The sequence below is a fragment of the Chelmon rostratus genome, chromosome 8 (assembly GCF_017976325.1).
Source record: "Chelmon rostratus isolate fCheRos1 chromosome 8, fCheRos1.pri, whole genome shotgun sequence".
Lineage (NCBI taxonomy): Eukaryota > Metazoa > Chordata > Actinopteri > Chaetodontiformes > Chaetodontidae > Chelmon > Chelmon rostratus.
The window spans coordinates 15,890,851-15,918,288 of record NC_055665.1 but is presented as its reverse complement, the minus strand read 5'-3'; the positions used below and the strand labels follow the sequence as shown (position 1 = coordinate 15,918,288).

General features: G+C 42.4%; 3 protein-coding genes across 5 annotated transcripts; 1 reads left to right on the top strand and 2 right to left on the bottom strand.

Moving 5' to 3' along the window:
* Positions 1-2,043: 2,043 nt before the first annotated feature.
* LOC121610959 (glucocorticoid modulatory element-binding protein 1-like) lies at positions 2,044-11,049 on the bottom strand. Its single transcript, XM_041943307.1, has 10 exons — positions 10,959-11,049; positions 9,688-9,829; positions 9,262-9,320; positions 8,260-8,381; positions 8,024-8,127; positions 7,253-7,437; positions 6,758-6,907; positions 4,090-4,227; positions 3,785-3,901; positions 2,044-3,700 (listed from the first exon to the last, which is right to left on the bottom strand). The coding sequence occupies exons 2-10, from the start codon at positions 9,810-9,812 to the stop codon at positions 3,168-3,170; spliced, it is 1,533 nt and encodes a 510-aa protein (XP_041799241.1). The 5' UTR covers positions 9,813-9,829; positions 10,959-11,049; the 3' UTR covers positions 2,044-3,167.
* A 750-nt stretch (positions 11,050-11,799) lies between these two features.
* On the top strand, positions 11,800-23,933 carry si:dkey-34d22.1 (discoidin, CUB and LCCL domain-containing protein 1). 2 transcript variants are annotated; one of them, XM_041943291.1, is made up of 15 exons: positions 11,800-11,953; positions 15,321-15,542; positions 16,222-16,359; positions 17,467-17,518; positions 17,608-17,680; positions 17,792-17,925; positions 18,052-18,089; positions 18,422-18,613; positions 18,750-18,862; positions 18,988-19,162; positions 19,253-19,345; positions 19,550-19,643; positions 20,150-20,187; positions 20,274-20,381; positions 22,030-23,933. In XM_041943291.1, exons 1-15 carry the CDS (start codon positions 11,851-11,853, stop codon positions 22,431-22,433), a joined length of 1,977 nt encoding a protein of 658 aa, XP_041799225.1. In that variant the 5' UTR covers positions 11,800-11,850; the 3' UTR covers positions 22,434-23,933. The 2 variants fall into 2 exon arrangements, with proteins under 2 accessions (XP_041799225.1, XP_041799224.1); XM_041943290.1 differs by having other exon boundaries at positions 20,271-20,381.
* On the bottom strand, positions 22,769-26,449 carry si:ch211-79k12.2 (uncharacterized protein LOC568844 homolog). Of its 2 annotated transcripts, none has more exons than XM_041943293.1 (3): positions 26,260-26,449; positions 25,862-26,148; positions 22,769-25,776 (listed from the first exon to the last, which is right to left on the bottom strand). In XM_041943293.1, exons 2-3 carry the CDS (start codon positions 26,106-26,108, stop codon positions 24,236-24,238), a joined length of 1,788 nt encoding a protein of 595 aa, XP_041799227.1. In that variant the 5' UTR covers positions 26,109-26,148; positions 26,260-26,449; the 3' UTR covers positions 22,769-24,235. The 2 variants fall into 2 exon arrangements, with proteins under 2 accessions (XP_041799227.1, XP_041799226.1); XM_041943292.1 differs by having other exon boundaries at positions 25,862-26,126.
* Positions 26,450-27,438: the final 989 nt, after the last annotated feature.

Sequence of the window (27,438 nt, the reverse complement as noted above, 5' to 3'; positions counted from 1 at the left end):
GTTATATCCAATTAGGGAATACGAGTTGGTGTGTGTGTGTGTGTGTGTGTGTGTGCGTGTGGTGTGTGTAGCCATGTATTATGCATGTTTCTGGGACATAAATCTTACATAAGTCTATGTAATGTCTCCAAAAAGGGTGGAAACACGGCAGTGTGCACTTGTATTAATTACAAAGGGACAACAAATCTGTTCACACAGTCACATTTTCATCCCCACATACCTTTCAGGGTTAAGATTTGGTTTTCTTTAGGGTTAGAGTGGGTAAGAGTTGGGGGTTGGGCATGTGGCGGTTATGGTTAATGGTTACAGTAAATCCACAGAGAATAAATGCAAGTCAGTATAATGTCCTTCTAAGTGACAAAAACAAGTGTGTGTTGGTGTGTATCTGCAGAGATAGGGACTAGGTGCTGATGTCTTTCTCTGCTTTTTTTTTTTTTTATCCATTTGGCTTAATTTTAATGAGACGTCCCTTAATCGTCTTAGCAGCTGTCAACATGCACCCAGCAGGAAACAGCCGCAGGATTATCAGTGTGACAACAGGTTAAGAAAATACTCATTATTTAAGCCAGCTATACATGTAAGCTTGTGTTTTCATTTCTCCACCCAACAATGATCATTCTCGTGTTTTAAAATCACTTCAGCCAGCTGAGGTCATCTATACATAACCCTTGCTGAAAAAGAAGAATGTTTTTCATATATTCGCAGCTGTTTTACAGCTCAGGTTAGTCATATATTCACACACAGCAGACAGGTAAGCATGCCTTCACATGTCCTTGTGTCAGGTGCAGAGCATGTATCTCCATAAATTACATTGTGCCTGCTGAGTATACATTTTCTTCTCTCCTCACATCTGGGCATGTCTGTTGGAGAGTAAATCATTCTTGATTTTAATATGTGAACTTAAATGTAAACATCTCCGCGTTAAAAGACTTGAAAAGCCACAGTGACTTTGACACATATGAATACATAGTCGCTATAAGCATGCTGCAAAGTGTCCTCTCATATATCATTACAACATTACCTGCTCTCTCAGATTCACTTTTAGAAATTAAACATCTTGTACGAGTTGCTGATGCTGCAGCCGCCGCTCTGCATGCAGCAAGCTGGTGTTAAAACATGGCTGGGCTGGCACGTTCAGCTGTGGCTCCGGGAATCCCAGTTGGATCGAGATGCCATTATGCACACTATTCATCACTCATTTTGTTGTTCGCGTGTGAACATTAAAGCTGTGGATTAAATTAAAGGGGGCCAACAGACGCATCTAAGGCTTCCAACATGAGTGCACATCTCAGGCTCTAATGTTGTTAGCCTTGGATGACAGATGAACGATGGATTGCTCAGCAAATTACTTAATTTAACCAAAGGAGCACAGCGTATGTCAAGCTAACACCTGTAATTACACCTGCTTGATGCATGGCAGCCATTTTGCACCCTGACATTCGAGGCACAGAGTAGCAATTTATTTAAACTAGGGAGTGTTTTGGCCTGAATCTGTTCAACTGCATGATAGTTTAATTTGCAGTCGACCGAACAGGATGTTGTTGTAAAATACTGTTCAGATCCAACAACAGCACGGATGCTCACAGCTGCACTATGATGAAAGTCATTTTATCAGCTGCCAATCAGGACCCTCAAAAACAGCTACATCTGCACACAGTGTTGTGCATGAATTTATAATAACATACCATTACACTTCTGACGGAAGTCGTCAAAGGCTGGCTATCAAACTATCACACGGGCTTCACATGCAAAACGGTGCTTCACTTCAATCACCTGTCAAATAGTAAATGTGTGTCCACAAGTCTGACATGCACCCTGTGTGATTTAATGTTCTGCATTAGCTTCTGCTTTTAACATTATTATTGTTAATTTTTCGAGTTCAGTTGAAAAAGAGGAAGACACATTAAAAAAATTAAATATATTGGCATCCTGCAGTGAGATCCTTTCTATCTGTGCCATCACAAAGTCAGTGAATAACAGCGTTTTACAATTCTCATCAACAATGCAGAAGACAGCTCTTGAACACACGCTTCTGTTAAAATATCAAACATGAAGGTTTTTATTTAAAATAGTTTCATTGTCTTAAATGGTCCTTTTCATCATATTCTCATGTGCATAACATATTTTTCCCTTTATATTTTGTCTATGATAAAGAGAAGGGGGGAAGTAAATGAACAAGACTATGTATTTAAAGCACGTTAACTAACATGTTTAAACCCTGTTTAAAGCAACAAGCACATCAACAGTCACAATACTTACTTTATATAGTTTTTACTGTCAGAAATTCAGAATACTCTGTTCTTCAGAACGTCTGGTGCATAGATCTTAGACAGGTCTTACAAGCCTGAGTGAGAAGTACTTCACAAAATCAAAATTCTATAAAATCCAACACATTGTAACTCACAAAATACTTATTTTCAATTACAAATAGTACTAGAAATTAATTATAAAAGTCTGAGGAAATGTCACAAGTACCAGAAAATGTTGCCTACTACTTTAGATAAGGTCGATATTATATTTACATACATCTGAAAGGCATCTTTAAAATTTAGAAATACTTGCTTGCTTACTATACACAACAGGCAGGAGAGGAGTCTGTGGTTTTCATTATCAGTTAAACTGCTGATTAATTTCTGAATTAATCACTTCTGGTCTATAAAAATCTGAAAATATATACATATATATTTGTAAATGTCCATTGCAATTTTAAAGTGATGCATTTTGTTCAACCAACTGTCCCAAACACAAACATTCAGAAAGTATTCACATTTGAGAAGATGGCACTAGTGAATTTATGGTATTTTTGTTTATAAAATGACTTAGACAATTAATCAATTATCAAAACTGTTGCCAATTAATTTTCTCTCGGTCCACTAGTCAGTGAATCGACTAATTGTTTCAGCTCTATTGTGTTTTAAGTTTAGAAAATATTAGAAAAACATGTCCTGACTTGAACGTGTCGCTGACGACGTCAATGCAAGAACAAGTCCGTGCTTGTAACACCGCTGCAGCAACACCAGCTGAAGTAACTACAACGTATATACAAGAATGCAAGAAAAAAAGTAGTTTGACAAAATAATGTTGTTTTTTCTCTTTTTCCTTTTAGTCTTGTGTCAGGCACATTCCCTCACTCAGTCCAGCGTCCCCTTTGGGATTGTCTCTCACCCTCACTTACGTTTATGTTTCTTTGATGCCTTTCTTCCCATGACCACCTTTTCAATGTCATGCAAACCCTCGGTCTCCTCCACTTCCTGACTCCTAAGGTGGGGGTCATCTTCAAACTCAACTGTTCTCTGTCGGTGGACCCCTGAGGCGTCCTCTGTCTCTACACCCTCCTGTCTGAGCCTGAGGAGCTTCTCCCGGTTCCCAACCTCACTGGCCTCATGCTGCCTCTCCGGCGAGGGACTATGGCTGTCCCTGTCCGTCCTGCCAGCTCCAGCATGGCGATGCTGTCCAGTGGAGGAAGAGACATGCGTGAAGAGCTGAGGGTTGAGGGCGAGCTGAGCGTAAGTTGTGGCAGATAAACCGATAGCAGAGAGCGGCTGGATCACCCGGCTTGTTTTGATGGGGGACAGCAAGTTGTGGGTTTGGCTGTTTGAAAGGTTATGATGTTGAGGTCGTAGGTGTTTCAAGGATTTTATTTTGTAGGAGTTTTGAATACAGCTCTGTTTCCTCCGGTCCTCTAAAATTTCATCCAACACTAAGAAAAAACAGAATATTAGTTCGTACAATCTACTGGGATATCACTGTATGTACTGCTCCTTGCCTTCAGCAGTTTTCTCACCATAAGCATTGTTTTGGATTTTGATCTCTTCATCCTGGCTGCGCTTCAGGTCCAGAGCTTGCTTCACTGGGTCTAAAAGCCCAAACATCTTACACAGGGAATTAAGTATGACAGCATCTGACAAAACACAGACAGAAAAAAGTCAGCTTCAAAATCAATGTCCATTAATTTCCTTCTCAAACCAGATTGTTACATTATTCTTCATATTATTTTTTTAAAGATTTAATTTTTTTTTTAACTTGACAGACATTTGACCAAATTTAAAGCACTTCAGTGGCTTGCCAGGTCCCACTGTAGGCACTCACCTGTCTCCTGCAGGCTGGCCTTCTCACTGCGAACCTCCACTCCTTTCAGAGTGGCTAATAATTCAGTCTGCAGAGTGGACAGGACCTCCCCCATCAGCCCAGAGTCTGCCACGCCCTTCCACAGGCTCAATACTCCATCTAGAGAAATAGGTGGGACATCATTATGATATGTGGGGAACTCTGTGTATGGTCTTATCTTTGCATAAATAATATGCATTACATAATAACCAGGCCTGTGTGGACCTTTTCATTGATTTATCTAAGGCTCTCATTACTGTTGATGATTGAATTGGATGGATTCTCTTGGATTTCATGAGAAATAGTGTAATTGGTTTCCAAATTATCTCAGTGGCATAAGCTGTTGTGGCCGATGTCCATCAGTCCAGTTTTATGTCATGTTTGTGTTAACAAAGGTGTGCCACAGGGTTCTATTCTAGGACCACTTTTATTCATATTTTAAAGAACTGAGCTGAAATGAACTAGATGAAAAAATTAGAGACAATACTATTCATCTGCATATGGATGACACTATTCTATATACAATAATGCCTTCTGTTGCCCAGGCAGTTCAGTATTTGCATTTTGATTTCCATACAGCATAGCAAACTTTAATCTTACTTTCTATTAAAACCAGATGAACCAAAATGAATGTTACTAGTCTTAATGGGACTCCAACTGAAAGAATAATCTATTTTAAATACCTTGGTTTCTGGCTAAATGTCAAGTTGTGCTTTAAAAATCTTCTTATCTTCACGTCCTCTTAACTATAAATCATGCTGCCACTGCACTTGGTCCCATGACCTTGCCCACCATGTCAATAATGAGACTGGGAAACTGGAAACTCTGAAATGACTGTGCACGACACAAATGGAACAACCTGCAGAAACTCGACAAGCTGATCCTATTAAATCATTTTAAATCTCTTTTGACAGCGCCTTCAGCGCTGTGAAGGTAGGTGTTTTACTGGAATTGATGCTATCTCTCATGTTGCCCCTGGTCTGTTTGTGGTGAAACTTGTTGATATAAGTTTCATGTACCTCTATTGCTTCATATGTTTTGTAAATTTTATATGTATTGCTATCGGGCGTCATTGCAAAAGAGAGCTTGTTCTCAATGGCCTTCCCTGTTTAAATAAATAAACATTAAATGAGTATGCAGGCAGGGAAACGTCGGGAGGTGAGATCTGAGGAGAGTTCAAAGTATTGAGGAGGGGAAACACAGGAAGAAGGGTTGAAGAAACAATGAATAAAGATAACATGGGATAGGGAAATTGCGAGAGGTGCAGCACTTGTAGATAGGATGTTAAATGGGTGATAGAGCTAGAGGGTAAAGAGAGGGTTAGAAAAGAGGCGCTAAAAGAGGTGAGAAAGGAGGCAGGGCAGATTGGAGGGAGGCTGAAAAATTACTTGGGATCTGTACAAAACTGAGCAAAATATTAGTTGAGTATATGAGACTGATAAAATGTCAGAAGTGCTTGATATCTTATCTTGCAAGAAATGCATCCACTCTCACATTTCCTTAAACGTCTGTCAAGATAAATGCAATATGCACACAGAAAATATTCCAAATCCCATTTCCAGGTAACTGAAGCTAAATTCATCTATCTCTCCATGTCAGGAATGTACGCTAATGGAAAGAAACATCTCTGGAGATAGCTATGGGCTGAGTACTTTTACTGAGAGCTGTCAATTTGTTTTAAGCTCTGTGACAAGCAATATCGCTTGTGCAGTGAGGCACTGCGATTTGTCATTCACACCAAAGATCACTTGAGGCTTTGTTACCGACTGTGGTCCAGCTGGAACAATGCCTAATGAGGTCCCCTTTAAAAGCCCTTAAATCAGCTTTAAGGGCAAGCTTAGGCCCCTGCAAGAAAAAAGAAACACTTAGAAATGCCAGATGCCGTCGATGGTAATATAAGAGGACATGACTCTGCCTGCCAGAGGTCAGCAACTTTTTAAGGCTAGTCTGCAGGAATGGCAGAACATCCCACAACTGCAGATTCAGAGGTTCATTGGCTCAATGTATCACAGGTGTCAAGTAGCAGTGGCTGCAAGAGGTGTGACACGAGGGGCTGACGGGCCTGCCGGCAGACTGATGTTCATTTTCGCAGTAACCTTTTTCTCTCGTTTTTTAATTTACTGCTCATGCAATGATGGTTGAAATCTGAACGTTGTTATTCTTCTCCTTATCCATTAACATTCATGTCAATCAGTGATGCAGTGTTTTCGAATGCATGGCCTGTGGAGGACTGAAGGTCAGTGGGTTGAATCTGTGCCTCCTCCCGTAAGAAAAAGCTCACTTTCCAAATTTACCTCCAGGACATTGCCCTCACTCAGCTTACAAGGTGCTTAATACCAGTAGAAAATGCTACTTGCCAGAGTTTAAAGTGGAGGTTATCACATATCACTTGATCGACATTTGGCGGATTACTGGATTACAAAGCTTTTAAACAGAACATATACCCATGTAGAATTTCCTGTAAAAGCCACGATGGAACACTGGTTTCCCGCTGTGTTGGATCGTGAATAGAATAGTGATAGAAAGCCAATGAAGCCTCTCTTAAGCCTCCATAGTCGGTATATTTGCTCTATCACCCAACCCATCTCCACTTTTCTTCATCCTGTTCAGGCTGTTTAACAAGCACCTGTAAATCCTTTCTTATATTTACCAGGTGTGTCAGCCCTCTTTCTCTTTGCAGTGTGTCCATTGGCTGTTGTGGGATGCGCAGGCCGGGCTGGAGCGGGGCTCCACTCTGCCGCTGTGTTGACCTTCTCCTCGAAAGGCTCCTCTACTTCTGCTGCATCACGTGCAACCTCTCCTGAAATGACCACAAAAGGACATACTGCAAATAGAGTGCACTGACATCTCATATTACCAGACTGCAAAGTAAACTGTTTTTTCCTAGATTTTTCCTAGATCCTACATATTCCTGTCTGTGCAGTGATGGCTCAGTTAGGAAGGTGGTGCATTATTAAAGGTATATGACTGCTCTTATTGTCCTTGAGCTCCAGCAGCATGTGTTTGAAATTACTATTCTTGTTTTATTATTGCCGATACACTAAATTATATCCAGGTGGCTCACCTCAGTGTTTTAATGCAAAACAGCAGCTGAAGCATATGTGGGGGAAAAAGCATCAAACTGTAAATGCCAACTGGAATCTACCTGTCAGGGGAGGCACCTGTCCTCCAAGAGGGTCGAGAGCCAGACATGACGGGCTCGGCTGCACTAAGGCCCCTGGAGGAAGCCGCGTGCTGTTGATCAGCACATCAAATTTAGTGCTGCGGCAGGTGTTGCTGCACACGGTGTCGTGCTGGTAGAAGTCTATCTGGCCGGAGTCCATCATTTTCCTGCGTGGGGAGAAGCAGGTTAATAGAAGATTGCAGAATAGCCAAGACAATATTTTTGTTCCACAGCTGCAGAGGGGTGTTAAAGGATGGAATTTGTCGAGCAATCCCAATAACTTCCCAGAGGTTTGCTTGACACAAAGCCCATTGGTCTGACCTCTGGAGGAATAAAGATGAAATGAGCAGATATTGCCTATTGAGTTGGTATATTGACTCACTGTAACACCAAGAACAAGTGCAAACACGATAAAGAGGTGAGAAGTATCACTCAGCAGCTTGCTTGCGTGTTATTTGATCCTGGTATCATAATAATGCTGCTTACAGACTACCTCTGGAATGTGCTGGCAAACCCCAAGACAGACAGAAAAGTGCAAATTATATGAATGAGATACACTGTTGACTGCATTAGATTAAAGTGTTTTAAGACTGACACTTTAACCCCAATGCAACAAAGTCATGTGAAGGACTTCTCATTTACAGTTAGCATGCATGTGTGTCCCTAGCATTAAGGAGGAAGCTGACAGATACATATACATATATATGTATATGTATATATGTATGTGTGTATTTATATATTTTCTAAGTCTACCTGAGCATTACTCCTCCCAGCCTGATGGCCCTTTTCCAGTCCTTCAGAGTGGCTTTCCCAGCCAGGTGCACAAACTGCTTAGGACTGATGAGCTGGTCGTTGAACTGCAAGAGAAGAGACAACACAGTGTCCATGAAAGTACATGGAGACTAAGAATAAGGCAAATGTGACAATCAAGATATAAAGATAGGTCTGGTTGAGTGAGATTATTTATGAATTAATCAGCAGCAGCTTACTTTCACACATCTGACATTGATTCCAGGGCACACAAACTTCTTAAAAAGCAGAACCGCTCTGCTGTCTCCACAGGTGATGGGGTAGCCATACTCGATCTCCTCTCCTTCTGCTTTACTGTCTTCTGAAGTTTACAAGTCAAAATCATAACCACTGGCAGCAACAGTGTGGAATCTTACGATACACAACAACAAGTGAATTAATACAAGCACAGGCCTGATTCTGAAGAAGTTTGGATGCTGTTGAAAGCACAAATAAAACAGAATGTAAAAATTTGCTAATCCTTTTTAAAATATACTCAACTGAAAACAGTACAAAGACAATATATTGAATGTCTGACCTCATCAACTTCATTGATTTTTGTAAATATCTGCTTATTCTGAATCTGATGCCAGCAACAAGTTTTAAACGAGTTGGGACAGGAGCAAAATAAGACTGGGAAAGTGGCGGAACGGTCCAAAAACACCTGTTTGGAACATTCAACAGGTAAACAGGTTGATTGGTGACAGGTGATAGTATCATGATTGGGTATGAAAGGAGCATCCTGGAAAGGCTCAGTCGTTCACAAGCAAGGATGGAGCGAGGTTCACTACTTTGTGAACACATGACTGTATAAAGGATGTTACTACATGGGCTCAGGAACACATTTTAAAACTGCTGCCAGTAAACACAATTCCTTTGCAAATTATTGCATTCTGTTTTTATTTACATTTTACTAAGAGTCCAAAGCTTTTTGGAATCAGGGGTTGTATGATCAATTCTACTGTATTCACGAGAAGACCTTCCTGAGTGCTTATGGTCTCAAAAAGTCCATCATCACACAGCAGGAGGTTTGTGTATATTCTTCATGTTTGTTAAATGACAGTGCAGCTTTAAGTACACTGTAATGGATTTATTAATGCACATAATACATTAATTGCATTAAATAAGTTACTGATTTATATGTCTTTGTGTCTGAGTGGTTTAATGTCAGCAGTGAAGGGAAATGTCTCTGTGTCACGTACCATGATGTGTCTCTATGGCCAAGACTGTCGTGCCCGTGTCAGCAATGTCATCATTCACCCTGCAGAGGGCGACAGATTCTCATATTCAACAGAATAATCATTTCGTGCTATCATAGAGTTAAATGGTTTGGAATTTAACAGCAAAATATTTGAATAGCTTCTGCATGTCTAACCTTTTTAAAATCTAAGAGCTTTCCTTTTTCTCCGCACAGCTTACTGTTGTATTTTTAGACTCATGCCTGCATAAAACTGATTATGAACAGCATGAATGATGTCAGAAAATTTACCTAATATGGAAAATATATCATGCTGAAATTCTGTCTATACATTTATACAAATCAGTCTATACATATACATTTGCCTCCCTATTTTGTCACACAGCAAATGCAAAACATATTGGCACTTAAACAATGTAAGCCATGTTACCCATGCAGGATGGGCTGCAGGTGCAGGATGACTTGAGTCTTATGGTTGTTGCCACTGGACTCCCCTTCCTCTTCTTTCACCGTCATGAGATCCCCTGAAGACACAATGACCTCAGCACCCGCCATCACCCCTCCCCACAGAGCTGCACGCAGAGAGGGCCGAGCACGCATGTTAACATCCAGATCACACACACGCATGCAGTGATGCTATTTAATGCAAACACAAGTCAATGAAAGCCTCCCCCCCACAGACTTTTCTAGCATGCAACTGTCATAGAAATGAATGCGTGCTGGGTTTAAAATTACATAATCCTCACATAGGCAGGCTTTGCTTTCTATTGCCATTGAGAGTGCTCATGGACATCCTGATGGGACAAAAGCTTACATTTTCCAAAGTGGACTGAACAGGTGAAATGTTCTGTTACAAATTATCTTTTAATCTATTTAAACTCTAAAATTAAATCATTTAAGCACTGTGTTATGTGTTGCGTTTAGGTCACCACCTTTGCCACAAATATGTTACCAATTCAAGACCTGTTGTTACCAAGTCATAAGAAGCAAATTCAAATTCCAGTTGATATCTGTCTGTCTCCAGACACAGTTATCTATTGTGTAGTCAATCCTATACACCTTTTATGAAAAGGTTACAGTTACATGATGAAGTATAAGGTGAGTGCATGCCTATTATTACTGGCAATATAGGTGTTGAGAAATGTAGAACATTTTAGAGGGGTTAAACGTAAATAAACTGTCCACTGGACTATCAATCTTTTGAACTGGTGAGGGGAGAAATGAAAATTCCCTCCTCGGTATACAGTTACTGAAGTAATAAATAAATGCTCAGAACATTAATTCTAGCCCATAATATGCTATCCTACATAAGCAGCAGAGGTAACAATATAAAAAGCACAGGGAGAAACGGAGGAGAAATTAATTTGCAGACTGTCTGTTGGGATTATTCCCTGGTAGAAAAAAACAGAACAACCTTCCCATGTAGTGAAGAGCAGCCCACAGTGAACTGAGCAACATATTCCACACAGTATCAAGTATTGGTGGACCAACAACTCCTTCACGGACGGTTCCGTGCCTTTCTCACCCTCCTTCACCCACTCAAGCTGACGTCTGTTGGCGCGGCAGCACGCACACCCCGGCCAACAACGGTGCGACGGCGCGCGCTCCTGCTCCACAGAGGGTGCACAAAAGACCACCGGGTCCACACCAAAACTCTGAAAACACACTAGCCGCTACTTTAAAGAACATAGTTTTACCTACCGTATTACAGCAGGGGATAATTCATCCTCCGCTTGCCGGAGAGGCACGAGAGCATGCGCCGTGCTGCTTCGCTACACTTCCTGCAGTGAAGGCAGCATTTGCCTGAGAAGCATCTGTCCCGCTGTCACGAGAAGCGGTTAGTTCGCACGCGATGTGTAAATCGGTCAAACTGCTCTCATGTGCGAGCGCACGGCTTTGTCTGAGCGCCTCTGAGCCACGGCCCTGCATATGGTGAAAGATTTCAAGCTTCAGAAACACGGTTTCCACCCCATAGGAAGTCGAGAAAATGCTTTTAATGGACGGTTTCATCGTGATAGGTTCAAGAGCAAGCGACCTTACATTCTTTCAGTTGCCACTTGTGTGGCCTAATTTTGCTGGTTTGTTATGCAATAAATTCTCTGACCAGTTGCCTGTTGTATTTTTGTTGTTGCCTATGCTCCACCAGAGGGTGGCAGGGTTTGCTCTTAGTTTGAGGAAAGTAAATGCAGGTGTGTCGATAAATCCCACCGACAAGCTATTTCAAACTTTTGGGTAACCATATTGATTTTTGAACGCATCATTTCAGTGTATAGAACCCCTCCATAGAAGAACACAGCAGTCTAAGATGCGGGTTCAGTGTTGTCATCTGAGTAAACGAGAGTAAATCATTAGCATTCCTGCCAGCGGCTGGTCTCAGATCAGCACACACCTACAAATCAGCCCACCCCCTATTTGGGAATGGAATGCCTGGGATTGTTTGATCGACACTCACCGAGAACCAATGAGAAGTCGAGTTTGCGTCTCGTGGCCAATAGTAAATATTCAGCACTTTGTACTATAACTTTTCACTTGAGCCAGAACCTCGAGCCATAGGGGCTTGCACCTTACTTTTTCACGGCGAGCTTTGGAAATCATGCTTGCAAAATGCGAAAACATCCGGGATGCTGTGAAGTCTCTTATTACCGGTTTCTGGATCACTTTTAGCGTCTGTTCCGTAGGGGTTCACGGCCAGGAGGGTAAGAAAAACAGCACTTTATTGACGCTTTTGATAAGATAAAGAATGTGACGCGAGAACTTATTTCAAACATCTTGCTAGCCTAATGCTACTACGACGACTCCTGGTCTCGAGCAGCTAAAAACAGATCGATTGGCAGTTTATTTTCCGTTTGTTTTTGCATGTAGTGACATGGCTTTAAGGCACTGGCAGAAGTGCGACAAGCACCAGTGAGCGACAGGCCATCCTTCGCATCCTGCTTAAGCTAACGTTTGTCAGTTGTCGTCGAGCCTATCGTCCTCCTGCCGGTCACTACACTTTACCATCAGTTATTATTAACTGATTTCACCTTTACATAGGCCTGTACTCTGTAATACACATGTCCTGACAGTTTTGACTGTTCTACTGTCAGTTCTACTGAACAATAGTAGTGTAACTCTACTGCTTTTGTTCAGGTTAATGGCAAAAACACAGTATTTGATATAGAAGTAGGTGCAAAGGTCGACTATGCGGTGTCATGGTAGCATTCTTTACATACTCGTCCCTTGAGCATGTTTGCCAACTGATCCCAGCTTTCAGCGTACCTTTCCCACAGGTTTTCTTTCTCAAAACAGCTGCCAAGTCCATGTGCAGTGTGAATCACAGTGACCATACAAATACACAGACAAACAGAAGACCAACGCACTGCCCTGCAGACTCTGACTGTAACACTCAGCCATACCACAAATCTTTTTAGTTGTTTCTGTCTGTCTCTGTGGCTTTGGTTTCCTCACATCGGAAGATGATTAAGTCCAGGGTCAATTACTTGTTCTGAATCACATTGTGCTTGTTGGCAAGTATGCAGCAAGCTTTAGTGGGGCCAGGGTTTGGGGGAAACGTTTCAGCCTCACTGTTGTGTGGTTGTGATTGACACATAAGACATGATAAGGCAATGTAGTGACAGGTAGCACAGGTGAGCATCCTGTCTGCTAGTGTGGACCTGTAAGGGCCTGCCAGGAAAGCCTCAAGTGGAAAACAATGTCGCTGGGCTGCTTTTGATTGACTGTCTGCTATCCTGCCACCCAGTTTGACTCCAGTTTTTCACCTTAAAATTTTCTAAACGGACTCAGAACACGTATCCCTCTCTGTATGAAGCTGGAAACAGACTGGCCTGGAGACAGACTGTGGGTGAAAGGGTTCAGTGAGCAGGGGAAGATTACCAGCCACCCAGAACTTCCCCAGCATTGCAGCCTCTGCGGCCTCCCAGCGGAAGGTGGCAGATCCACGCTCTGTTGCCCTCGGTTACAATATGTCGCTTTGGCATTTCCAGGGAATCCTTTGGGGGCTTGAGGAGGGGCAATAACATCCAAAGGTTTATGGTATGAGGAGCTGTCAGGAAGCCGGGGAATGGCTGGTGTGATGCAGGATGTGTGTGACAGAGGGTGAGTGGAAGGTTATCCTCCTGTTTCCCCTCAAACAACTCTCCAGGAGCCTTATATGGAAGACAAGGACAGGGATGATGTGTGGGCTCAGATGGACCCTGGTGCCTTTTTCAAGTTTTGACCATTCTTGGAACACGTCACCTCTTGACATTTTGGTTGTAGGTTTTGAGCCTGCCGCCCCCACAGCACTTATCTCTGTGTAACCACTGTGGGAATTGACTCATTTATTTTCTGTGGTCCACAGGGATGTTAGAGGATCTAAATATTTGTGTTTTCTGTTCCAGTTGAAGTGTTAGTCACAGTCACCGCAGGTCAGAGGAAGTAATGAATCAACATTCAAGAAAATATTATTCATACGGAAAGCAATGCATAAATAAAAAAAAACATTTGATCCATTTTCTTGCCCTTTCCTTCACGTCCTGTCTCTCTTTATGTACACAAAAAGCCCTGATTTTGTATTTAATCTTAGAAGAGTATCTTCTGTAGTATATGCGGTGTACAGGTACAACTCGTCTCCAGCAGTTGGGTCATCTCACAGTTATGATCGAAGAGTATAAACATGCCCGCATGTTTAGAAGAGATTTATTACTCATCTGTCCTGAAATGCTGTCTTGAAAGCCTTTAATCTTCTGTGGATTTAATTAAGAGAATTAACGATGACACCGTCTGCAGTTATGTGATTTTGCCTTTATTTCAGCTTGAGGTGCTCAGCTGATAATTCTTGTCCTGTCCAAAGACGTTTTAGAAGTGAAACTTATGTACTCCATATTCACCAGCTGTGTGAGATGTTCATATTTCTTGGTAATAAGTACCTGTAAACAGGATTAACCTACTGATATGGTTAGGCAATTAATCAAGTGGTCGACCAACAGATTATTAACAGGTAGAGGTGGGTAGGATATTTTAGGTTATGTCTGCGATAACAATATTCTTGACAATATGACAAAATACTGGAAAACGTTTTTGTTTAGAGCTCACAATAGCTGCTGAGTTCTGCTCAGGGATTTTTTGCTCCCCTCGTACTTAACTGGGTGCTTCTGGTGTTGGTGAATGAGTTTGTTATATTGCCCCCTTTTGTTTCTTCAGTCGTCTTTCACTTTTTTCATATCGCCATGGCTTGTTGTACATCTGATCTTTTGTAACAAAACCACTTCCACACTACTGCAGTCTGCAGCTGGTAGCAGTTTACTTTGGGTGTTGTTATGTGCGTAACAGTATGTATCATTGTGTCAACAAGTCAGAATATCAACATTATCTCAATGTGATTTTTAAAATCATATTTAAAATTATATTATCGTGAACTGTATGATATGATAACACACCCCTGTTAATAGGCAAACATTTTGATATTCGGTGAATGTATTTTTTTTTTTATATCCAGCTCATAAAAATGAGACGATGTCAATAATTCACTAGCTCCAGCTTGTCAAATCTAAGTATTTGCTAGTTTTCAACTTATAATCTTTGGATTTAGAATTGTTCTGGTCAGATGAAACAAGAAAGAGAGTACACCAGCTTGGAACCTGCGATGGCCGTTTTTCACTACTTCAAATGATTAATTTAGGAAATAATCAGCAAGATTAATCCATCAAAAATATAATTAATAGACACATTGCTTGTATGCTGTAAGGAATTAATTTAACCATCAAAACTTGTTTGTGCTTTACAAGAATTTTCTATGACATTTATGATTTAATTTAAAAATACTAATAACTTTGAACTTTTGCTACTGTCAAATTTTCAGCTAGTGCTGACAAAGTGCAAATGGTTCAGTCCTGAAAAAGACAGCTTTTTTGTGACATAGTTACGAAGTGGCACATGAGGAAACATGGAAAAATTGCAGTGGTCATTGTTGGCATGATTGGTCGGCATCTGATTTTGGATTGAAACTGTCCCAGTGATCGATTTATCAACATTTGTCAGCTCTCTCTCCATCACAGCCTCCATGCTGTACTTGTATGATTTCAGGTAATGGCTGTGGACATACAGTACTGGGCACAGAGTCTGGCACGCTGGCCTCTCAGAGCTATCCGGGCACCTACCCCAGCAACACCTGGTGCAAGTGGAGGCTTCGTGTTCCAGAGGGGCGCACGCTGCGACTCCTGTTTGGGGATTTTGACGTTGAGAGCAGTCCAGGCTGCAGCAACGGCTCTCTTGTGATCACAGACAAGAACGGCGACCTCAGTCTGGGTAAGTTTACTCACCACTGATGGAGTGAGTGATTTTTTTTTAATCCATATCAAGTTGAAACAGAAGTGCTCTCATAGCTGTTGATTCTTTTCTGAAATACCTGCTGACAGACTTTTTATGCTCTGTGTCATTACTGATGTTCTCCAAGCCATGATTGTGGAACACACACCGGATGCCATTCCATTGACACAGGGCAAACCCAGTTTCGCAACACAGACATCTTCCAACCAGGTGTATGAAGTCAAGTCTCGAGGGCATAAAAATTTGACAACACACCAAAATGAGGCTTGAGAGATTCAGGAGATAGAAATACTCTGTTAGACTGCTTATTGTGTTAATTATCGGATTCCACAGGACCAGGCTCATGATTATTTTTTTTATTGTGTCTGATGGGAGGTGTTCTTACATGTAGCTCTTCCCTGTGACTGTCCACATGGCTCTGCTCATTATTATACAACTGTAGATAGTATTGGATACACGTGACAGGAAAGCACTAGTAGGGTTAGACTGACTTAAATCATCTAAATCTGTTGATATGTGCTGACAAAAGGACTGGAAATATCCACTGCTCTGGAATGTAGTTTGCGGTCTATGCAGGCATCCGAATACATTTGGAAAGAACAACATGTATTTGCATTTGTGTGCTTTTGCAACTGTTTGAGGGTCTGTGTGTTCACAGGTCCAGTGTGTGGGAAGCTTGATGCATCCCAGAAGAATGTGACACTGAACAGCAATGAAGTGACAATAAGCTTCAAGTCTGGCCCGCACCGCTCTGGACGAGGGTTTCTACTGTCCTATGCCACGGACCAGTATCCAGGTATGATATTTGTCTCTGGTTGATTGCTGTTTGTGAGGTGTTTACAAGGTTATAATAAGTATATGAACGTTGTCTGTGGTCACATTGCTGTTCAGTTATTACAGTTGAGTTGATGTCGTAGCTGCTGAGCTGGCAGAGCATGTAGCTCATCTTCACAAGTGCCTGATTTTTAGTTCGTTTAGTTTACAAGCTTACACTGGTGTAATGTTAACAGCAATGTCTGTGTGGAATTTGTCCTTGTGTGCGTATGTGCACGCGTGTGTTGATGTGTACGTGTGGTTGTGAGTGCATGAGTCACTTCTTATTGGCATTCAACCTCCATCGCTATCTTTGCTCTGGCGTGTTTGCTCAGAAAACAGGAGTCTTCTGTCGGGCTGAATAGAGTGAGGCCTCAGGCTTCAGTCTGCCTTTTGGAGTGGCGGGATTTCTTTCTCACTCCCCCTCCTCTTCATCAGCCCGTTAACCACTGCAGGCCCACTACCATCCTGTGTTTGTTACAATCCCAGAGACTCTTGGTTCAACAAGACCACATATTTTAACTCTCTCATAACGTGTACTTTTATACGGATGGAAAATCCAAATTTAATGTTTCTCCATTACAAAATGACACAAAGGTCATTTTAATAACCATGTGGACTTGTTTAGTCTGAATGCGGGTCTATACTTAGAGATAGTTTCCTTTTCTCTGGATGAAGTCATAAATACGACACAGTATGTATCACAGTTTCCTGTTTTTTACTGAGTTGTTTATGAAATCCGGCAGTGTCTGCAGCTAAGCCCATGTTCAGACATACAAACCACTGTCTGTTAGCTGCGATCACACGAGGACCATTCGCCGTACTCGTGAACTGTGACAGAGTCACAGCAACAAAGGGCTTAGTCAATCAACAGTGGTGACCGCTCATCCCCTAATATAGCACACTTAGGACATGTCTCACACAGGATCTGTTTGTGTGTGGCTGAGAGAATGGCGGGAGGTATTATGTAAGCCTGAGATACTGGATCCCGCACCATAATATTCAAGGCCACCAATGATACCATTCAAGAAAGTTTGAATTCATTCTCTGGCGTGTCTTTTTTTAATATCTGTCTGTTTTGCTGTGACAGATCTCATTTCTTGTTTACAACGAGGATCTCATTTTAGCTCAGAGCAGTTGAGGTAAGTGGTTGACCTCAGCATTCCCCATAATAGAATCAGTTTCAGTCCAAGAGTGACTGTTTCTCACGTGTTATCCTGCTGTTTCTCAGTGTGTACTGTCCTGCTGGATGTCAGAATGTCACAGGGGATGTTTGGGGAAACTCTGAACTGGGTTACAGAGATGTAAGTAAACCACGTTTCATTTCACAAAGCTCTATAAGACTTTTGTGGACTCATGGTTTGTAAGTTATGAATTCACATCTAAAAGTGCTCCATATGTCCCCTCTGCCACAGACCTCAGTCCTTTGCAAGTCTGCAGTCCACGCTGGAGCTGCGTCTAATAGTTTGGGAGGTCGTGTCACTGTGAAACGTGGGAGAAGTCTCACACTCTATGAATCCACCTTTGCCAATGGGATCCTTTCAAAAATGTGTGTCTCATCTTATTATACTTAATGATTCAATAGAGTTGGTGAGATGGAAACAAGGTAATATTTGATTTTGTGATAACGTGATGTAGATTATGCACTGACCTAGAAACTGTCCTCTTTTGGCAGGGGATCATTATCTGAAAAGAAGCTGCTCTTCAGCAAAGGTATGCAGGATATGACATTTATCACTGCACGTCAAAATTTTTCAAAGGGCATACCTAATGTTTGTGCATGTTTTCACCCATTTACCACATATTATTTACATTCCTGTTTTTTCATTTCTCAAGACACATTGACATCCATAAGCTTCCATTCCTTTCACTGTGGTATAAAGATAGCTACTTCTTTATTTATGCAATTCATCACAGTTAACATGAGTGTGCAGAAATGGATGGCAGTAAAATCCATTTGATTTGCTGTATGTAAAATCACACTGGTTACATAATGAACCACTTTTATTGGTCTATCCTTTGTCCTTTCTTCTAACCCTGAACAGAATGCGACAACTTCCTGAGTGTTTCGGGTTTAAATGCCTCATCTTTCTGGGATAAAAACAGTCAAGAGCATGCAATGTTCTGGTCCTCCAGAAACATGGGTTCCAGCCACGAGTTCCTACCCTGGGCAGCAGGCGGTAATGATCCGACCCCGTGGGTGGAGCTGGAGCTGAGTGATAGAAGCACTATCACAGGTAAAAATGTTCAAATGCTAAATGCTGAAGTGTATCCGTCTGTTTTTTAATTTCCTCTAATTTAATTGCCACTTCCATTACATCTTAAATCTTAAATTCTTAATGTTTTTTTATGTCGTATTTGGTTTTTTTCCAGGGATAATAACAACGGGAACAAATGAGTACTACATAGAATCCTACATTCTTTTTATCAGTAAGGACAGAAAAAATTGGAAGCTTTCCAAAGATGCTCTCACCAAAGAAAAAAAGGTATGAATTGTTCTGTACTCACTGACGTTCATTTGATGGCCAACAGAGCTGATGTGGCGACTGAGTTTACACTGTAGTCTTCCGGGTGTCTCTGTGAATAAGTAACTTGGTTGTTATGGTTGCAGGTGTTTCAGGCCTATACAGATGGCCACCCCAGGGTTCTCAACAGCTTTTTCCCCCCTGTGGTGGCTCGGTTTGTGCGGCTACAGCCACTGAGCTGGCATGGCAGAGCCTCCGCCCAGGTCCGAGTCCTGGGCTGTCCTGTTGCAAAGCTAACACCAAGGTTACGCTCAGCTGCTGGTGGGTATTCTCACTACTCATCAGGAATAAACTTTATCCGTTGACAGTGTGGATTAATGTCTAATGTCTGATATGATCATGTTCCCACAGAAACTCCCACCATCAAAGTTAACACGCGTACCACAAGCCCCAGCCCCACTCCCACCCCCACAGAGGGCCCTGTGTTAGTGGAAACAAGACTGAGTATGTAACTGTGTCATCTAATTACAAATGAGTACTTTGAGAGAATTAATGCCAGTCTATTGTAGGAAGAATACAAGTCAAACTAGTAAAATCAGTGTACTATATCCTTCTCTCACGTTCATCATTGTGTACCTTGCAATAAACTGCATTCCTTCTTCACACCTGTACAAGTGTTTACTTACTCAGACACTTGCTGTCCTGTAGGTTCCAGTCAGCCAGTGATAGTGGCAGTGGGAGTGGTCCTGGCACTGCTAATGTGTGGCAGTTGTTTGTTGGCTGGAGTCTGGTGGAAGCGAAGGTACTGTATTTTCATACTGTTGAGCTTTTCAGATTTAATTTATTTTCTGAGAAGAGTAAAAGGGGCATCGAATAGCAAGAGCACTAATAACAATTAAATATGTGAAATAAGAAGAACTAAAACAATGAAATATGTAAGAGATATTCAAAGAAAGAATAATAATATGATGTAAAAGATAAGAATGAAACAAAAGAAGAGTGACAGTTAAAGGAAAGAAGATACTGAGGGTGATGATAATATTTCAGGCTGCAACTAGTGATAATATTCATTACTGATGCATCTGTTTATTATTTTTCCCTTGGTTGAATTTTTGGCCATTTTTTAAACATTTTTGCAGAGAAAACAAGTGAAACAATGAATCCATTCTGAAATAAATGCCTAATATTTTTCTGTCAACAGACTAATTAACTGATCGCTCTAATGATGATGCTCCAGTGGTCATCGCTCAGTTAAGAAACAGTGTGTAGAATACTTTAATGCTTCATGTCCATCTCCTGTCCATACAGGAAAAAAGATTCACAGATGAAGTACTCCTTACCCACAAGTAAGTCAAGTGCTCTTTGACCGTTTTTCAGTATTCTTCGATTTCCTGTTAAACAGCCTCTGACTGTGTGTTTGTGTGTCAAGTAGGCTGTCAGAGTTTCCAGGCGAAGAGTCTCTCCTGCCCACAATCAGAGCTTATCTCCTACCCTCTGGAGCGAAATGTCCACGATGCTCTACCCAGCCCTCCTCTTAATGGTGAGAATTCATGAAAAATATCCTCTGACATTTTTAACAGAACACTGCTGCACCTCAGTTTTACAACTGTTACTATCAGCTGCTGCCTTTCATTCTGGCCTTTTCATCGCCCATTTAGAGTTTGCTGGTGATCGCAAGTTGTGTGCTCTGTTTTCCCTCCTCCATGTTTCCTTCTCTAACAGCCTCTGGCCTCCGTGGTCAGTTTGAGGAGCTCATGCCAGGCCTGACAGGCAAACAGCTCTCTCCACGGGCTGTCCATTCTTTGCCCTGGCTCAGCCCATCACCCAGTCGCAGTATAAACATTCCTTTCTTTGGTTCATGGAGCCTCTCTGAAAGAGACCCTTTAATTGGAGCTCGATAAAGGGCGCTCAGCCTACCCGCCCCCCCCACCAGCAGTCCCCCTCCCAGCCTCCTCCATCCCCTCCCCCAGCGAGGAGGCCCTTTACTGAGAGGTCCAGTGATAAACAGGACACAGGGTCAAAGCTACAAGACAATCAAAACCCTCACTAAAACCTGCCTAATTAAAATAACTCTGGCTCTGAAGCTCCCTGTGCGCTCTTCACTAAGGTCTAGGCCTCCCACACGACAGCCTCCTCACAGGAGTAGGAGGTCCTGTTGGATCTGAGTGCTACACTGTCAGCCCCCGTTCCCGTCATTACAGGAAACATTGTTGGTGGCCAAGCAGCTCATGCAGGGGCTCAACATTGGCCTGGTATGAGACCGCTATTGAGTCGAAAAGAAGCATTTCCCAGAAACTGTGAGATGCAAATAAGTAATTGATCCTAAAACAGTTTTTCCCGTTAGTAAAAGGATGCTGCTATAAGGTACAGTTGAAGTTTTCATATCCATTTAATGACATTTCATCACAGCAACTGTGTATTAGTTGGGATCCACTGTTGTTTTAAAGCTCATAAAATGCCACATACTTCCTTGCCTTATTGACTGGTCCTGATGCTAATGTGTATTTAACCAAAGCAAATTCTTGTATGTGAAAAGCTATTCGGCAGGAAACCTGATTCAATTCAGATTTTGTAGGTTTTGAAGTCTTGAAAACATAGAATTAAAATCAGTTAAGCTTTTCTGACATGCCTGTGTGAAAAGTATGCCAGAAACGACTGATGATAAGGACAAAGATATCAGTTAAAACAGTCACATTCAGCTGGTTATGTCTCAGTGATTGAGGCAAATTGTGAGAAACTTGTAAACTGCAAGAGTATGAAAACTCCAGCAGAATTTTTAAATGACTTAAATGTGAAGGTTGATACCACTGTCATAGCTGGCTGTTCTATATAAGGCTGCAGCCAATAGCTTAGCTTAGCACAAAGACTGGCAGCTAGCCTGGCTCTGACCAAGAGTAACCAGCACCTCCAAAGCTCTCCAATTTACTCACTATTTCTTGCTTGTTCAAGTTGTAATAAAGCTGGAGTGTGAAAACGACTATTTGCCACTTAATGAGAGGTCATGTGCTGCACTGTTTCTTGGCTGGGACCAGTAACTTCCTGGAGTCTCCACTGGTAGCCTAGCAACTGCTCAGAGCTGACAGTACCTACAGAAATTTAGCTGATACCCATACCAATGTTTGTTACATCTCAAATGAGTAGAAATAGAACCTCATACTGATTTTGACTCATTTTTCAATGTTTTCTAGACTATGCTGAGCCTGGTATTGGAACTATTGGACAGAAGGTTGGGTCAACATTTAGACCCTCCTCAGATGAGGGCTACACCACCCCCTTCACCTTCAACCATTATGACACTCCTGGCAACCTGCCAGAGTACGCCGAGCCTCTTCCCCCTGAGCCTGAGTATGCCACCCCATTCAGTGAGCAGCCTTCTGAGCCACACGGACCTCCTGTACCAGCACCTAATAGTGGTACCAGCAAAGCATCCAGCCACGCTCAGTATGACTGCCCCTCACACAGGATGCTCTCCAACGGCTACTGCACTCCTGCTCTACATGCCAGTGGCCCACGACCTGTCAGTGTGGTCTACGCTGAGCCCAAGTCATGTGACTTATTACTACAGAAGCACACATATGAGGAGCCGTTGTGAGCACAGCAAGCTCGGACATGGAGAATAAAAAGACTCCCCTGAGCTAAAATATGTGTTGGGACCAGAGATCCACTTGGGTTGATCTCCAGTGGACAGCAAGCTGGACAGTGCTGTCCAGACTGTACTAATGCTGACAGAGCTGAACGTCCAGTGAGTGATGTGCCTGAAGTTGAGAAGTCACTTTGGACCACTATGCATATATATGAGGACACACCACTCAGAGTACACAATGATCTGAGAGCCATATGGATGCAAAGATCTCCTCCCAGGAAGTATGTAGTTGTACATTACAAATATCCTGTGATGCACAAAGAAAATGCAAGTTCAGTCCTGCCTCAGAGATACTGTTTATTGATGAAATGTTTAATCACAAGCTGCACTTTCAGAAAACACATACAGTGATGTATGTCTATTTAACAGGTTAATGAAAAAAAACAAAGTGGGTTGAATGTTACTTGTCCTGACAAAACATTGTATTCACAATGTATAATTTCAAAATGTTAAACAACATTTAAGAAGCACTATAAATGGTACACTGTAACAAAGTGGTTAAGATTGTCGCTATGATTATGTATAACCACTAGGTGGCTCTCTTGAGCTTTAAACATCTAACAACAATGTACAGTAACAGTTTGTCTGCTGGTTTCCTCACAGAATTATCAATTTTTAACACATAGTAAAGTAACAAACATTGGTTTAAAGCATATGCTTGAATTATAGTGTAACACAGAAAGGCACGCCAGGTAAGGTGATGTCATGATTAGGCTGGAGGACCCTGTGATTCAACTCACTGCAGTGTCCTTGAGAAAGACACACATACCTCAACTAAACTCCAGAGCAAGATTAATCTTGCTGCCAACGAGTCTGGAAAAGAGAGTTCTTTCTTTCTGATGGGTTAAGAACATCACAAAACCATAACATTAAAAAACAATCCCATTATGTGGTCTTACTGTAATACTTACTGTGAACTTTCCCACAAGTAAGAAACACTTAGTAAAGTTAACTCTGTATTCCATACTTACTTACTTATTTACTGCAAAGTCCATTGGATTGTCCTTATTTTTGTATGGAAAATATAGGTCTTAAACAGATTAAATAATTGAAATAAACTGATATGACATTGCCGCTGTTCAGACTGATCATATTAAAGGAAAAAATACAAAAAGATGAAGAAAATAGATAGAAAACTGTACTTTGTCCTGTTACAGGGGTCAGATGGCAGTGGTGGTCCTTCATAATATCTGAAAACGTTACTAAAAGACCATCAAACGTCATTTTCCGGGAATACTTCTGTGGTGTCACATTTAGTGATGAGTTTGCTAACCTCCTCCTCTGCTGAATAAGGCACAATAAAACAAGTGTATTAAGAAAAATACTTCAGGAGTTGGCCTGGTGTGTGATTGCAGCAGCAAGGTTTTTAAGGTTATTCTATGGTTAAGGTTATTTTATTATGCAATGAATCTGCAGCAAACTAACTAGGAAACCTCAGTAATAGAAAAATGTAAGCCGATCAGAACTTCTATCAAATCAGAAATAAAAAAAAAACAGGCATTTTTCTGAATAAAGGATACAGAATCTTTCGTTGAAATCCTTTGAGGTGTTACAAATTTGTAATTGAAAAGCTTAATTTAAGTCTATAAAATAGCTCGAAAACGAAGTGGTTCAATATCAAAGACTTTTCAAATTGAAAAGAGTAATAATACTTGACAACAAAATGTATTTCATACAATTGTATTTTTCTTACTCTTATTTGCTCTGGTGTTTCAATGTTGATGTTCAGCCTGTGCACCAACACCATTCATTTACTCTCCAATGTTATCATGAACCCTCATGTTTGTGCTTAACTCTTTCCTCTGCCCCTCCTCTTCCTCCTCCCTCCCCTCAGAGGAGTAGTGCATCAGAGTCTGGTGTCTGTTCCTGGACGGGGCATCCTTAAAACGCAGGCCACAGTCTTCACAAGCGTACAGAAGCCCCTCTCTGCTACTGCCTGGGTTTGCGCCCTGTGACTGAGATTTGCTCCCGTTGCTGCCAAGCGCAGCCGCGCTGGGATGAGCTGCGTTCGACACGGGAAGATCTCTGGAGTTTAGAGATGTATGTGAGTTGCTATCTGGGCTGCTGGGTGTATTTAGCCCAACGCCGGCTGGAGGAAAAGTTCTGGGACGCCCAGATGGATATCCACGGCCTGCTGGTCCCCGAGATGCGGCCCCAGCTCCAGCTTCTCCGGCATGTTCGGGGGCCAGTCCGTGGACTGTGCGGTAGTGGAAGCGGATCCCGGAGCGGTTGGAGAAGCCTTTCCCACAGATGCTGCAGATAAAGGGCCTCTCTCCAGTGTGGATGCGGGTGTGGATCTTAAGCGCTCCTGACTGGGTAAAACATTTCCCACACTGGCTACAGCGGTAGGGCTTCTCCCCTGTGTGGGTCCTCTGATGGGCCCGGACCCCTGCCAGATGGGGAAAACCCCTGCCGCAAAATCCACAGGAATACGGCCTTTCACCTGTATGAATGCGCCTGTGGATCTTCAGGGCCCCCGACTGGCTAAAACTCTTCCCACAGTCGGAGCAGGTGTAGGGCCGGGCACCAGTGTGCACGTTGAGGTGGATGCGGAGGTTGCTGTGCGAGTTGAAGGCTCTGCCGCACTCTGTGCAGAGGAAGCCGGATGGTTTGTGAGCATGCTCAGAGCGCTGGTGCTGCAGCAACTGGGACGGTCTGGAAAAAGAGGCAGAGCAGTGCATGCAGGGATGCAGCGACATGTTTATAGCCGCCCTGCCTCTTTCCTCTTGGTGCTGAGCGTGTGTGTGTTTGTGCTGGTGGTGGCACTCCTGAGTACAGCTGGGAAGGGAGTGCTGGCAAGACAGGCAGGGAAAAGGGCCAGAGAGCTGTGGAGCATGAGAGCGGGCGAGCTGAGGGCAGGGTAAACAAGAGGTTAAAGGACAGTGGTGGTGGTGAAAGTGATGGTGCGCGTGGGTGTGAGAAAAAGGGGAGTCTGTGTCTTCCGGGTGGCCCAGTATCTGAGTGCAGGTTTGGAGGCTGCGATGGCAACACAAGCAGGGAAACATGGAGAGGTGGGATAAGGAACCTGAGGACGCCCTGGAGGGAGGAGAGCCTGAGCTCTGGTCTGGGCTCTGAGTCCTTCTGCCTGCCTCCTCCCTCTGCGGTCGGCTGGGCGTCCTGGTCTCCAGCTCAGACGTGGCAGTGGTGCTGTTCGGCTCGGTGTCCGGTAAGTGGTGACGTACTGCATCCGAGCGTGGCAGCAAGGACAAAGATTGTCTGGGTTTTAAAATCTCAAGGGAAGGTGGAGATGTGGAGTAAGGGCAGCCGGGGCAGGTGCAGGCATAATGCACATCTAGACACACAAGAAACATGAATTACATAATTACTAAGATATTTTCAAGAAAATGGTTAGAACAATCCTTGTTTTGGGCTCTAACCTTCTCTCCTGCCTCTGGCCTCTCCCTTCCTCTGTGATGCCCCGGGCTGGCCCTGCCGGCCTGGCTCTGCCTCTGACTTGTCCCGGGCAGGTCCGGGTTGTGGTAGAGGTTCCAGTGAAGCACCTTTGAAGGCCAGGGCCTCACCGGCAGCGGCGGTAGCCACGCCCCACGCGTTTAGAACATCTGGCTGCTCCTTCGAGGTGCTTCCAGACGTGATGAAGTCGCCGATGAACTGATGCATCTCCATCCAGGAGCACTGAGCATGCTGCAAGAAGCACAGGGCACAGCTGCAGGGTGTGAGTGCAGAAGCCAAAGCGCCTCACTGAAAGTACTGAAAACAAGCTGATTCCTCTCAGAATCGACTGATTGAAATAACGGGGTCACCTGACGTTACTTACAATGTCGCCACACTTGTCTTTGTCCATGAATATAAACAGACGCTGCTGCCGTCGCCAGACCGACGGCTTAGCTTTAACTTCTATCAGCGAGTCCAATAGTCAGCGAGTCCAATGAGGCAGCAAAAACTATTAGAATTACACGTGTTCTTTATTACATGGCTACATGTCCACTGTAGCCCACTCCCGTTAAAACATCCGTCAGCTAGCAGACATTGTATTTCCGGGTTCTTTGATCATGTGACAGGAGCAGTAGTCTTCAATTTTTTTGCCCCTCTTTTCACTTAAAAAAACGATAATATTCACCTGAAAATATATATTTTAAATATGTAAATTAAATATAAAAAGATTTAACATGAAATTGATTTTTTTTTTTTTATGAAGGCATTACAGAGACGTTTTCTAGCAGCTTTTCTTCCCAGCAGAGAGAAATGTAAAGTTTGAATTTCTTAAAGAAAACGGAAAAGCGCGGTTTAGATCCAGATCCAGCATGTCGTGGTAATAAAGAGAGAAATCGCTACGGTCACTATTAAAAATACATCTAGAAACATCTCAACAAAAGTTTGTCATGAGGAAAATCAGGCGACACAGTGTTTCTCAGCGCGCTGAAGTCTTTTATTCCCTGTTCCTGACTTGGTTCTGATGTGTCCAATTAAAACATTTCCCAAACTGAATCTTACAATTAAGTAAGTAACATAATCATCAAACTTGGTTTAACGAGGCCCGTTAATGAAATGTAACAAGTGCTATACAGTAGATCCTCATGAGAACAACAGGCTGCCAAATCTAATGCAGAGAAAGCAGGATGTTAGACGAGTTTTTATTGTATTGTAGAGCTGCAATGATTAATCAAGTAGTTGACTGGAAAAAATGAATTGCCTACCATTCTAATAATTGATTATTTATCAAGCAAAAATGTCAAACATTTCCTGGTTCGAGCCTCTTAAATGTGAGAATTTGCTGCTTTTCTTTGTCTTTTGTGTGAGGGTTTTGGACAGTTGGTTGGACAAAAGGAGTCATTTAAAGACTGATTTGCATTTTTAGCAACTATTTATACATTTATTGGGCTAAACAATTGATCAGTTAATTGTTAGTGAAAGTATTCTTTATTTACAGCCCCACTGTGCAGGCTAAAGTATGTCTATCTAGCTTGAAAAAGTCAAGATTTAACTTTCCAGCTCA